The sequence below is a fragment of the Somniosus microcephalus genome, chromosome 1, assembly GCF_052327205.1.
Source record: "Somniosus microcephalus isolate GS21.2 chromosome 1, FLI_Smic_1.0, whole genome shotgun sequence".
Taxonomy (NCBI): Eukaryota; Metazoa; Chordata; class Chondrichthyes; order Squaliformes; family Somniosidae; genus Somniosus; species Somniosus microcephalus.
Window position 1 is genome coordinate 165,526,856 of NC_140987.1, and position 12,323 is coordinate 165,539,178.

A 12,323-nucleotide genomic window follows, 5' to 3' on the forward strand; every position below is an offset into this window, starting at 1 on the left:
GTCATTCTATTCTGAACACTCACCATGTTTTCTGCACTCTGGCGACTTATCACCTCCATGGAGGTTGCCATCCTTTCCATGGTGATGCGTTCATGCATCAATGACTCCATAAAGGCTCTGCTCATGTTCGCTATGGACTCCTCCATTCGCTCCACACTCACAGCGACCCTGGAGACAAAACCTGCCAGAGACTCCTGCATCTGTTCCTGGAGTTCCAGCACCGCTGATCTTATGGATGGACCCAGAGGCAGAGGGTCAACATGCAGCTGAGCCGAGCTGGCAGAGTCCTGCGCCCGCCAACTAGGACTCTCCACTGCTGTCCCTGTCTCCACAATCTGCTGATGCTCACTTGTGAGCTGTGATACACCAGGTGACAACACTACTCTATCTCGCGATGGTCCCACCGAGGTGTGAGCGTCTGCGCTGGTGCTGGGTGCGCTGAATTCTGCTGACGCTGCGCCCTCAGAGGTTGCAGCTTCCTCTGAGGAGTCTGGATGCTCAGACTCTTCCTCCTGGCTAGTGGGGACAGGTGCTGTTGATGGTCCTGTGGGGGAGTAAAGGAAAGAGTCAGAGATGTGAGGCCAAGGTTACATGCACATTGCATATTGCAGATGATCATAAGGACATCTGTTAGAGCTTCAGAGTCATTATCAGGGACTCATGCAATGTCAATGAGAGAGATGGAAAACGTTTCTGTCACCAGCTTGCTGTGATGCACCCCTCTGTCCATCCCCCACTTACGCATCTTCCACCACTCCTACGATCTCCAGGACCACCTCCTCCCAGGGGGTGAGGTGGGTTACTGAGCCCTCCTCCTGTCCTCGATCTTTCCCTCTTATTGTGAGCTCTCTTTTCCTGCAATGAGGGAGACAAGTGGAGGTTGAGTGAGAATGAAGGAGTGAGTGTAGAGATTCCATAGCATAGATACTTAGGAGACAAAGATGGAGTGAGGTGGCAAGACCAAGGGCCCTCCCCTGTGTGTTGTCAGTTGTTTTCATAGCATCAGAGTGATAGAGAGTGTGAGGGCTGCATAGTCGAATAGTTAGGTGAATGTGACCATAGAGAGAGAGAGGGAATGGGTAAGGGTGCATGGATGTCAGTGTCAAGTGGGATGTGGAGGAAGAGATTGCTAAAGCTGAGTGCTGGTGAGGAAAGGCAATGGGGATCAGATTGAGGGTGATGGAAAATTCATACTCACTTTCCAGTGTGCAGAAGGTCATGACATTTCTTCCTGCATTGAATCCAGGTTCTGCGGGTTAGTGATAATGAGTTGACCTCCTCTGCCACCTGGATCCACACAGCCTTGGTTTGCTGGGAAGGCTTCTTCCTCCCTGAAGAAGGGAAGAGCACCTCTTTATGAGCTCTTGCTCCCTCAACTAAAGCCTGCAAGGCAACGTCATCAAACCTGGGAGCAGACCTAGGTCTCTCACTGGTCATTCTGCCTCCAGGTCCCTGTAGCATGAAAGGCCAAAAGGTTGGCAGTCTGCAGAAGAAGCAAGGCTTGTTGCAGACCTTAAATGCAGCAGCAATGATGACGTCATCGGAGGCGACTTTCAGACTGGAAAAACTCATTTGCCATGGGTTCCCACACGTTGGAACTCAATTGGCCAATTAAGTTAAAATCGCATCAATATCCCACATCAATTTAGATTCGGGTGGATAACACAAAATGCAGATTACACGACCCCAGCCCGCCCCTGAATTAAAATCCAGCCCAGAAAGTTTTAATATGCAAAAAGAAAATCAACATTTTTATTGGACGTAAGGCATAATGCAACAGTATAAAGCCAAAGCTAATGTGTTCCTGATAAAGCATTTTAAATTCATTGGGTGACATTTATGATGTAACAGACACTGACCCCGTGCCATTCATATTGGGCCAGAATTTGCTGTCAAAATAACGGTGAGGTTAATGGCGCTCACTGTTACTTATGTGCAAATGATACAGCAACTTCAGGCGAGGGCAGATGTGCGGTTAAGCGCTGAAATCATAACGATGCTGGCCGAGTTGCGCCACTCCACCGGTAGCTTCGCAAAAATGGTGTCTCACAGTCTGCCTCACCATTGACATGCATTGACTAGCATGAAGTTGCTGTATTTGCGTGGTAGATACGAACTAAACTCGCCACAGAAAATTAAGTCTTGTCCATTTCAGTCTAAGTACCTTTGTAACAATGTGATAAGTGTTAATTAACTATTACAAGTGTGGAGTCTCATTCCTTCAGGTTTTAATTGTTGCTGGAGATTTGTAAAATTTTTAATTAATTTTTTTTAACTTATCCTTTCTGTCTTTTTTTGCTCTCTCTTTTAATCCAATCTTTCTTTCCCTCTCCTTCATAGAATCATAGAATTTTACGGCACAGAAGGAGACCATTCGGCCCATTGTGTCTGCGCCGCCTGAAAAAGAGCTATCCAGCCTAATCCCAGTATCCAGCTCTTGGTCCGTAGCCTTGTAGGTTACGGCACTTCAAGTGCATATCCAAGTACTTTTTAAATGCGCTGAGGGTTTCTGCCTCTACCACCCTTTCAGGCAGAGAGTTCCAGACCCCCACCACCCTCTCGGTGAAAAAAAATCTCCTCAACTCCCCTCTAATCCTTCTACCAATTAGTTTAAAACTATGCCCCCTGGTTATTGACCTTTCTGCTAAGGGAAATATGTCCTTCCTATCCACTCTATCTAGACCCCTCATAATTTTATACACCTGAATTAAATCTCCCCTCAGCCTCCTCTGTTCCAAAGAAAACAGCTGCAGCCTATCCAATCTTTCCTCATAGCTAAAATTCTCCATTTCTGGCAACATCCTCGTCAATCTCCTCTGTACCCTCTCTAGTGCAATCACATCTTTCCTGTAATGTGGTGATCAGAACTGCACACAGTACTTTAGCTGTGGCCTAACTCATGTTTTCTACAGTTCCAGCATAACCTCGCTGTTCTTATATTCTATGCCTTGGCTAATAAAGGAAACTATCCCATATGCCTTCTTAACCACCGTATCTATCTGTCCTGCTACTTTCAGGGATCTGTGGATATGCATTCCAAGGTTTCTCTGTTCCTCTACACTTCTCAGTATCCTACCATTTATTGTGTATTCCCTTGCCTTGTTAACCCTCCCCAAATACATTACCTCACACTTCTCCGGATTAAATTCCATTTGCCATTTTTCTGTCTACCTGACCAGTCCATTGATAGCTTCCTGCAGTCTACAGCTTTTTCCCTCATAGCAACCACACGGCCAATTTTTATATCATCTGCAAACTTCTTAATCATGCCTCCTACATTGAAGTCTAAATCGTTGATATATACTACAAAAAGCAAGGGACCTAGTACTAAGCCTTGCGGAACCCCACTGGAAACCGCCTTCCAGTCACAAAAACATCCATCGACCATTACCCTTTGCCTCCTGCCACTGAGCAAATTTTGGATCTAACTTGCCACTTTCCCTTGGATCCCATGGTATTTACTTTTCTGATCAGCCTGCTATGTGGAACCTTATCAAAAGCCTTGCTAAAATCCATGTAGACTACATCAAACCTCATCGACCCTCCTCATTACCTCCATAAAAAATTCAATCAAGTCAGTCAGACATGACCTTCCCTTAACAAATCCATGTTGACGGTCGTTGATTAATCCGTGACTTTCTAAATGATGATTTATACTGTCCCTCAGAATATTTTCCAATAATTTGCTAAATCTAACTGAATTATGATCACTACCGCCAAAATGCTCTCCCACTGATACCCCTTCCACCTGCCCAGCTTCATTCCCTACAAGTAAGTCCAGAATTACCCCTGCTCTTGTTGGGCTTGCTACATACTGGCTAAAAAAATTATCTTGAATGCATTTTAAGAATTCTGCACTCTCTATACCTTTTACACTAGTTCTATCCCAGTTAATATTAGGATAGTTGAAATCCCATACTATGACTACCCTATTTTTCTTGCACTTCTCAGAAATTTGCCTACATATTTGCTCCTCTATCTCCTTCTAACTGTTTGGGGGTCTATAGTACATGCCAAACATTGTGATTGCCCCTTTTTTATTCTTCAGTTCAACCCATATGGCCTCATTTGATGATCCTTCTAACATATCATCCCTCCTCACAGCTGTAATTGTTTCTTTAACCAATATTGCAACCTCTTCCTTTTTTATCCCCCTCTCTCTTGTCTGAAAATCCTGTAAACAGGAATGTTGAGCTACCATTACTGCCCTTCTTTAAGCTCATCTGCCTTATTCACTAGAATCTTTGCAATGAAGTATATACCATTTAGCACTGCCAAAATCCCTTCTTGTCTATTTTCTAGCCTTTATTTCATCTGCCTTTCAAACTCGCTTACTAATTTTCTGCCTTCTAGTTTTAGCTTTGCTTCTGTACCTTTTGAATCTATGCTCAGGTTCCCATCCCCCTGCCAAGCTAGTTTAAACCCTCCCCAACAACACTAGCAAAGCCCCTCATGAGGATATTGGTCCTGGCCCTGTTGAGGTGCAACCTGTCCGGCTTGTACAGGTCCCACTTCCCTCAGAACCTGTCCCAATGCCTCAGGAATCTAAAGCCCTCCCTCCTGCACCATCTCTCCAGCCACACATTCATCTGCTCTATCCTCCTATTTCTGCACTCACTAGCACGTGGCACCAGGAGTAATCCGGAGATTACTGCCTTTGAGGTCCTGCTTATTAATCTTTATCCCAGCTCCCTAAATTCTGCCTGCAGGACCTCATCCCTCTTTCTACCTATGTCATTTGTACCAATATGAACCACGACCTCTGGCTATTCACCCTCCCCCCTCAGAGTGTCCTGCAGCCGCTCAGTGATATCTTTGACCCTGGCACCAGGGAGGCAACATACCATCCTGGAATCACATCTGTGGCCACAGAAATGCCTGTCTGTTCTCCTAACTATTAAATCCCCTATCACTATTGCTTTTCTGACCTTCCTCCTTCCCCCACCCCACCGTACAGCTGAACCACCCATTTTTCTTTCTGTAACTGATTTGGCATTGAATTCACCCATTCTAAATTACACTTCTTTTCAGTCCTTGCACTGTTAATTTCACAATCCTTCGACTTGATTGGTTAGGGAGATACACAGTTTCTTGCCTTGTTCACTCAGGTCCCAGATGCCGTTTCCCTCGCTGTGCCATTATCAACTCACACTTTCAGCAACTTGCCACCCAAAAATGTTTAAAACCTAAATGTGTAAGGGCAAGTCTAATAGTCCAATGTTTCAACACAGTAATTCCATTCTGCCACAAATTAGGTAAAGGGAACATTGAAATACAGCATTTGCATGCTGTTAAATATTGTTAGTACCACCAAAAATGGCATTAATGTTACTTTACTGCAAGGTTGACAATAAAATTGGGGTTCATATCTACTGTTACGGATATAACCAGTAATTACCTTGGTTTCCACTGTCTCAGGTTATCAGCAACACCTGCCACCTCCACATCTTCCAGGGCCTTATTGCTGCCTGACTGATGTAGGGAGTGGAGCTAGTTGCTTACAGGACCTCGGAGAGCAACCAGCAGAACTAAGCTTGGTAGTATACCCTGTGGTGCTGCAGTCGGATATTGGCGGATTCCTTATTGGAGTTGCTCACGGGGCATCCTGGGCCTGTAAGTGACAATATTTTCCGGACCCCAATGCCTCTGCTCGCTCTCCTGTAAGCTCTTATTTTCCTTCTGCATATCCATCTTTACTTGCTTTAATATTTAATAAAAACTTTCTTTGATTTTGCTGCTATTAATTTCTGGCAAACATTTTGAAATGCATGTAGTATATGTGTTTCATTTTTCCATTCAAGGTCACATTAAGTTTGTGTTATCTAACAAGCAGCAACCCTCCTCATTGCAACAAGGAAGGGGGAGAAAATGACCATTCAGTACCTCTGATTGTGTGCCCATCATTGCTCGTAATACATTGTGAAAAACATTTCCTTTATGTATACTGTTTGGTTACTGTGCAACAGTCATTAGAAAAGAAGATATTTGGTGTATAGTGTTCTAAATGAAACTGTGTCCTGTTTATTTCAATTTAAGACTTCTGAATCCTTGATCTCGTAATAATATTTTTAAAATTAATTCCTACTTGCCCCTGAGAAGGTGATGGCCGGCCTTTTTTTATCAACCACTGCAGTCCATGTAGTGAAGGTGTTTCCATAATGCTGTTAGGGAGGGAATTCCAGGACTTTGACCCAGCGACGATGAAGGAACAACGATAAATGTTCAAATCAGGATGGTGTGTGACTTAGAGGGAACCCGGAGATGATGGTCTTCCCATGCATCCCTTGTCCTTTTGGGTGGTGGAAGTCATGGGTTTGGAAGGTGATGCCAAAGAAGCCTTGGGGAGTTACTCCAGTGCATCCTGTAGTTAGTACACACTGTAGCCACTGTACACCAGTGATGGATGGGGAGAATGTTTAGGTTTGTGGATGATGTGCTAATCAAACGGGGTGCCTTGTCCTAGATGAGGTTCTTGAGTGTTGTGGCAGCTGCACCCATTCAAGCAACTCGAGAGTATCCATCATACTTCTGACTTTGGAGAGTCAGAAGGTGAGACACTTGCTGAAGAATACCCAGCTTGTGACCTGCTCTAGTAGCCACGGCATTTATATGGCTGGTCCAGTTGAGTTTCTGATTAATGGTAACCCCAAGGATGTTGCTCGCGGGGGACGTGGTCATTGAATGTCAAGGGGGGGTGGATAGGTTCTCTCTTGTTGCAGGTGATCATTGCCTGGCACTTGTATGGTGCAAATTTCACTTGCCATTTATCAGCTCAAGCCTGGATGTTGTTCAAGTCTTGGTGTATGCAGGCATGGATTGCTTTATTATCTGAGAAATTGTGAATGGAACTGAACCATAATTGTAAGCGAACATCCCCATTTCTGACCTTATGAAGGAAGGAAGGTCATTGATGAAGCAGCTGAAGATGATTGGTTGTCGGAGGCTGCACTGAGGAACTCCTGCAGTGATGTCCAAGAGGTTAAAATGATTGGCCTCCAACAATGACAACCATCTTCCTTTATGCCTGTATGACTCCAGACACTGGAGAGGTTTTCCCCCTGATCTCCATTGATTTCAGTTTTACTAAGGCTCCTTGGTGACCCACTCGGTCAAATGCTGCCTTGATGTCAAAAGAAATCATCTCACTTCACTTCTGCAATTCCACTCTTGTGTTCATGTTTGGACCAAGGCTGTAATGAAGTCTGGAGCCGAGTGGTCCTGGGGGAACCCAAACTGAGCATAGATGAGCAGGTTATTGGTGAGAAACTGCTGCTCGATAGCACTGTCGATGACACCTTCCATCGCTTTGTTGATGATTGAGAGTAGACTGATAGGGAGGTAATTGGCTGGGTTGAATTTTTCCTGCTTTTTGTAGATAGGGCTTACATGGCAATTTTATATATTTTCAGGTAGAGGCCAATGTTATAGCTGCACTGGAACAGCTTGATTGGGGGTGAGATTAGTTCTGGAGCACAGGTCTTCAGCACTACAGCCGGGATGTTATCCTGGCCAATAGTCTTTCCTGTGTCCAGGCTAAGATATATTTTCAACAAATTGTTTTCTACTTGGACCAAAGCACTAAGCTATGGGGAGGTTGCTGTTCGAGTTGTGAGGAATATAATCAACTATAAGGAGGAATGTCAAACGAAACAAGTTATATCAGCCAAAAATTGCTGCAGTCTAGTATCACTGTAATATGTTTCTCTTCAGCTTGTTTTTGTAAATTTACTTTGGAATTTTTCTAAATATGCAATGCTGTAGTTGCCTTTTTACTGTGTAATATTTTAAGATGTCCTCAGCTACTGATCAGATATTATGTGCCATGTTGTAAGTGCCATATATCATCGCTTTGCTACAAATAAACTGAAATCTATCTTTCATTTCTTCAGAAGAATTTTCTGATACATGGCACATCATCCTCTTCTTTAGACATTTGTCCTTGCCAGCTTGACTACTTGCGTTTCAGTTAAATTGTGAGCAAAGACGTGCAGCGAGCTGACAGAAATCGGTTACACTGTGTACCACTGGAATTCTAATGCACAGTAACAGTCAAAACAAAAACATCATTTCAGTGTGTAGCAAAGACATATTACTAACCAGCGATGTTCTCAAATTGATTTTTTTCCCATTTAGTAATAGATACTGAATTGGATCTGCAGGAAATATTCTGTTAATGAAAACACCACCTCTCCAACCTAATTTTAGTTCCATTTGAAAAAAAATGCTTACTCGTTTAGACAGTTGTGTATCCATCATAAAATTATGCACATGTTTTTCTGCTTTGGTAAGTTCCAGCTTCCTGGCAACCACAGCTACAACCAGAGCTGTGCAGCCAGCGCCCTGTATGTAAAAAGAATGAAAAAAATAAACATTTCATAACATTTAGTTCAAAATTTCAATATATACGCATGGCTACGGTCGGGGGGGGGGTGGGGTGGGGGTGCGGGCAATGACTTAGCACACTGTCCTTTCCTCTCTGAGAGATGGGAATTAATCCAGACTGGAATTATACGCCAAGTGCTTCCTCTGTCTGCCAGCTGGAAGAGTTCTGTGTAAAATGAGTTTGGGGATTTTCAACCTAGTTTCTAGTGGCTGTGAGTCCACGGCACAAAACTATCCACAATTCAGTACAATTGGCACCACATTGGCAATCTTACTCAGGAGGCCCAAGCAATTAAAATAGAAATCAGACCAGGAAATGGGAAAAGGTGTGCTTCTGAAGTTGTGATTGATGGGGCTGAGTGTAGGGAGCAGCTGGTCCATGATATACCTAACTAGGGAGTGCTTGATGCCAGAGGTAGAAAAGTGTTCTAATTTCAAGGGCTGAAATCTTTCACCTTGATAATCACAAAAAGTCTATCAAAAATATAAATTGAAGGAAAGCTACATATTTATACATGATAAAACACAACGGGACAGAATTTCTTCTGTTATGTGTGGGCATTAATCGCCTGGACACAGCACACAGAGGAAAATCGGCTCCAGTAAGAAAAAGATAAAACAATTTTGAAACATTTGTTCTCACCAAGTCTAGCAAGGCAAATTTATTGGGCTGCGGTTAAATGGATGGGGAAGTACACGGGGTAGATTTTTATCTTTACCTTCTGGTCGTTCAGCATTTCTCAGGAAAATCCGGCGGGATGATTGTACACTCATAACGGAGCCCACCTGATTTTCCTTCTATTTAAATGAATGGGTGGGTGACCCTCCATGCCTGACTTTCCTCTCTGCGCTCTGCCCATATTTAGCACCCTGGCGGTAAAGACAAAAATCCACCTCCACAGACTCTGTCTGCACTTTTGTCAACAATTATATTAAGGATTGACTGTGGCAGTTTTTTTTTGCTTTTAGCTGCAATACTGGGGGAAATATACCTGATTTTAAAAAAATTGTACAGTAATGCTGACACAGTGCATTTTTGTCATTGAGGATCTGAATTGTGAAAAGATGAAATGAATATAAGAAAGACACCTGGGGCTATCCATGTTGCAGATAAAATAAAGTGCTCTAACTTTGATTGCCTGCAGCCCAGATACATTCATGCTTTTGCTGTACAGCATTATAGAATGAGATAAGGCACATAGAAGTACTTATTACAGTTGAGAAGTCAGCAGATTTAGTATTATTTTTAAAAAGCCAGCACTAGTGGGGGGAGGGGGTATCTATTTCTGCTATCTCCAAATAACTGATGACTTGAAACCTACTAGAAGATCAAAGTATGAAAAATTTGAATCATAACCTGTTCTGATGGATCATCAAATAATTGCTGTACAGTTATTTAGCTGGGCAAATAATGTACTTTATAGTTGCCTATAATTTGCAGTCAAAATCTTCTTCTTAGGCAGTCCCTCGGGACCGAGGATGACTTGCTTCCACATTAAAAATGAGTTCTCAGGTGATTGATGAGTCCAATGCAGGACCTACAGTCTCTGTCACAGGTGGGGCAGACGGTGGTTGAAGGGGCAGGTGGGTGGGGTGCTTGGGTTGACGTGTGCTCCTTGCGCTTCCTGCACTTGGCTTCCGCTTGCTCCTGGCGAAGAGACTCGAGGTGTTCGGCGCCTTCCCAGATGCTTCTCCTCCACTTTGTGTGGTTTTGGGCCAGGGATTCCCAGGTGTCGGTGGGGATGTTGCACTTTTTCAAGGAGGCTTTGAGGGTGTCCTTGAAGCGTTTCCTCTGCCCACCTGGGGCTCTCTTGCCAACGGATTGGCAGGATAGAACGGCGAGGTTAATGGCACACGCCGCCGTTTAATCATAAATAACACAGCAGCTTCAGGCGAAGGCAGACGTGCAGTTAAAACACTGAAATCCAAAAGTTGCTGTCTGAGATGCGCCACTCTGCCATTAGTTTTGCGATAGCGGCATTTCGCTGCCTGGTTCACCATTGAAATGCATTGAATGGCGTGAAGTTGCTGTATTTGCACGGTGGATACAAACTAAACTCGCCACAGAAACTTAAGTCTTGTCCATTTCAGTCGAAATACTTTTTCAATAATATGATAATTATTGCCATTCAACCTCTTTGGCACTGATAATTAACTATTACAATTGTGGAGTCTCATTCCTTCAGGTTTTAATTATTGGTGAATTTAAAAATGTCAAAATTTTAAAAAAAATCTACTTTTTCTTACTGTCTCTTTTTTCCTCTCCTTCTTAATCCAATCTTTTCTTCCCTCACTTTATTTCACTTTCTGTAACTGATTTGACATTGAATTCACCCACTCTACACTTCTCAGTCCTTGCGCAGTTAATTTCACAATGCTTCAATCTGATTGGTTAAGGAGATAACACAGTTGCTTGCCTTGTTCATTCAGGTCCCAGATGCCCTGTCTCCCTCGCTGTGCCATTATCAGCTCACACATTCAGCAACTTGCCACGCAAAAAAATTTGAAAACCTAAATGTGCAGGGGCAAGTCTAATTAACAGCAGACACCGTTGGATGCCCTGCCATAGCAAATTATAGCCCATTGTGTTTTTCTCCCCAAAATATTACAGGTAGAGCATAGAAATTCAGTGGCGCTACGCCCATATTTCAGGCGCAAAATGAACATCTAATTATCCAGTTCGGCGTGCTGGAAGTGCATGCCCGTCATATTGGTTAAGGCAGAATAAGAATCCCCCTTTGCATATTTGCATATGTAAATAGAGAGCCTAACATGTGTTTGAATCCCCCTTTGAAAAATTGGGTTGCCCTGATCACAGCTGGCGCATGGCCAGCTGCATTTAGGGAGACATGACCCACATGCGACCTAACCAGCAGTCCTCACAAAAAAGCCGCCACAAAAATACTTACCTGAACGTGGTGCCGGGAGGATCAGAAGTGCTATTCCTGGCTCCGTTGTGGTGCCGAACATTGTTGCTCGCTCCACCCCATCCAGATCACTTTCCCCCCTCTTGCAGGACCTACCTGGCAACACAGCGGCTCAAAACTGAAATTCACTTTGCCGGCGAGCTGCCTGGGGACACCCAGCAAGCATTTGCACCTTGCCGGCCTCTTGTAAATGAGGCACAAGGCCCAATATCTAGTGCACCTCAGGCCTACCCATTCTGGCGCAAACTAATTTCTAGGCCAAAAAGTCCCATAGAATGCCACATTCCTTTGGTTTATAAAATATTTTCAGCTTATTCCTTTGTCCATCTTATAATTAATCCATAAAACTAGCAATGTTTCTCCATTTCTAAACACAAGACTAAAATGTTTGTATACTTCACCCCAAATTAAAACACAGTAATATTTTTTCTTAATTTATTCAGCCCCACACCAATGTGGTTCATTCTTAATTGCCCTTAAGTGGCCCAGCAAACCACTCTGTTGTATCAGCACACGAGGGATGGGCAATAAATGATAGCCTTGCCAACAATGCTCACAGCCTGAGAATTAGTTTTAAAAAACCAATTTACTGTCCATAGATGTGTCAAACTAGCGACTGATGCATTGTTCAGCAGGGACATTACTTACAACTCCTTTCCCATTAAGGTAACAACAGCAGCATGACACCATAGCTCAACTTTGCGACACTGCTGAATTTTCCAAAGTTCAGTCTCCTTCATCTTAGGCAGTCCCTTGGAACTGAGGATGACTTGCTTCCACATTAAAAATGAGTTCTCAGGTGACTGATGAGTCCAATGCGGGACCTACAGTCTCTGTCACAGGTGGGGCAGACGGTGGTTGAAGGGGCAGGTGGGTGGGGTGCTTGGGTTGACGTGCGCTCCTTGCGCTGTTTGTACTTGGCTTCCGTTTGCTCCCGGCGAAGAGACTCGAGGTGTTTGGTGCCTTCCCGGATGCTTCTCCTCCACTTTATGCCAGGGATTCCCAGGTGTCAGT

General features: G+C 43.8%; 1 protein-coding gene across 2 annotated transcripts in view; it reads right to left on the reverse strand.

Moving 5' to 3' along the window:
* The window catches only part of kcnn2 (potassium calcium-activated channel subfamily N member 2), a 312,018-nt gene that overhangs the window by 67,275 nt on the left and 232,420 nt on the right, over positions 1–12,323 (reverse strand). For both annotated transcript variants that reach the window (XM_085987085.1, XM_085987086.1), the window contains exon 5: positions 8,230–8,340. In XM_085987085.1, the coding sequence (XP_085843211.1) occupies positions 8,230–8,340 (111 nt within the window). The remainder of the gene's footprint in view (positions 1–8,229; positions 8,341–12,323) is intronic.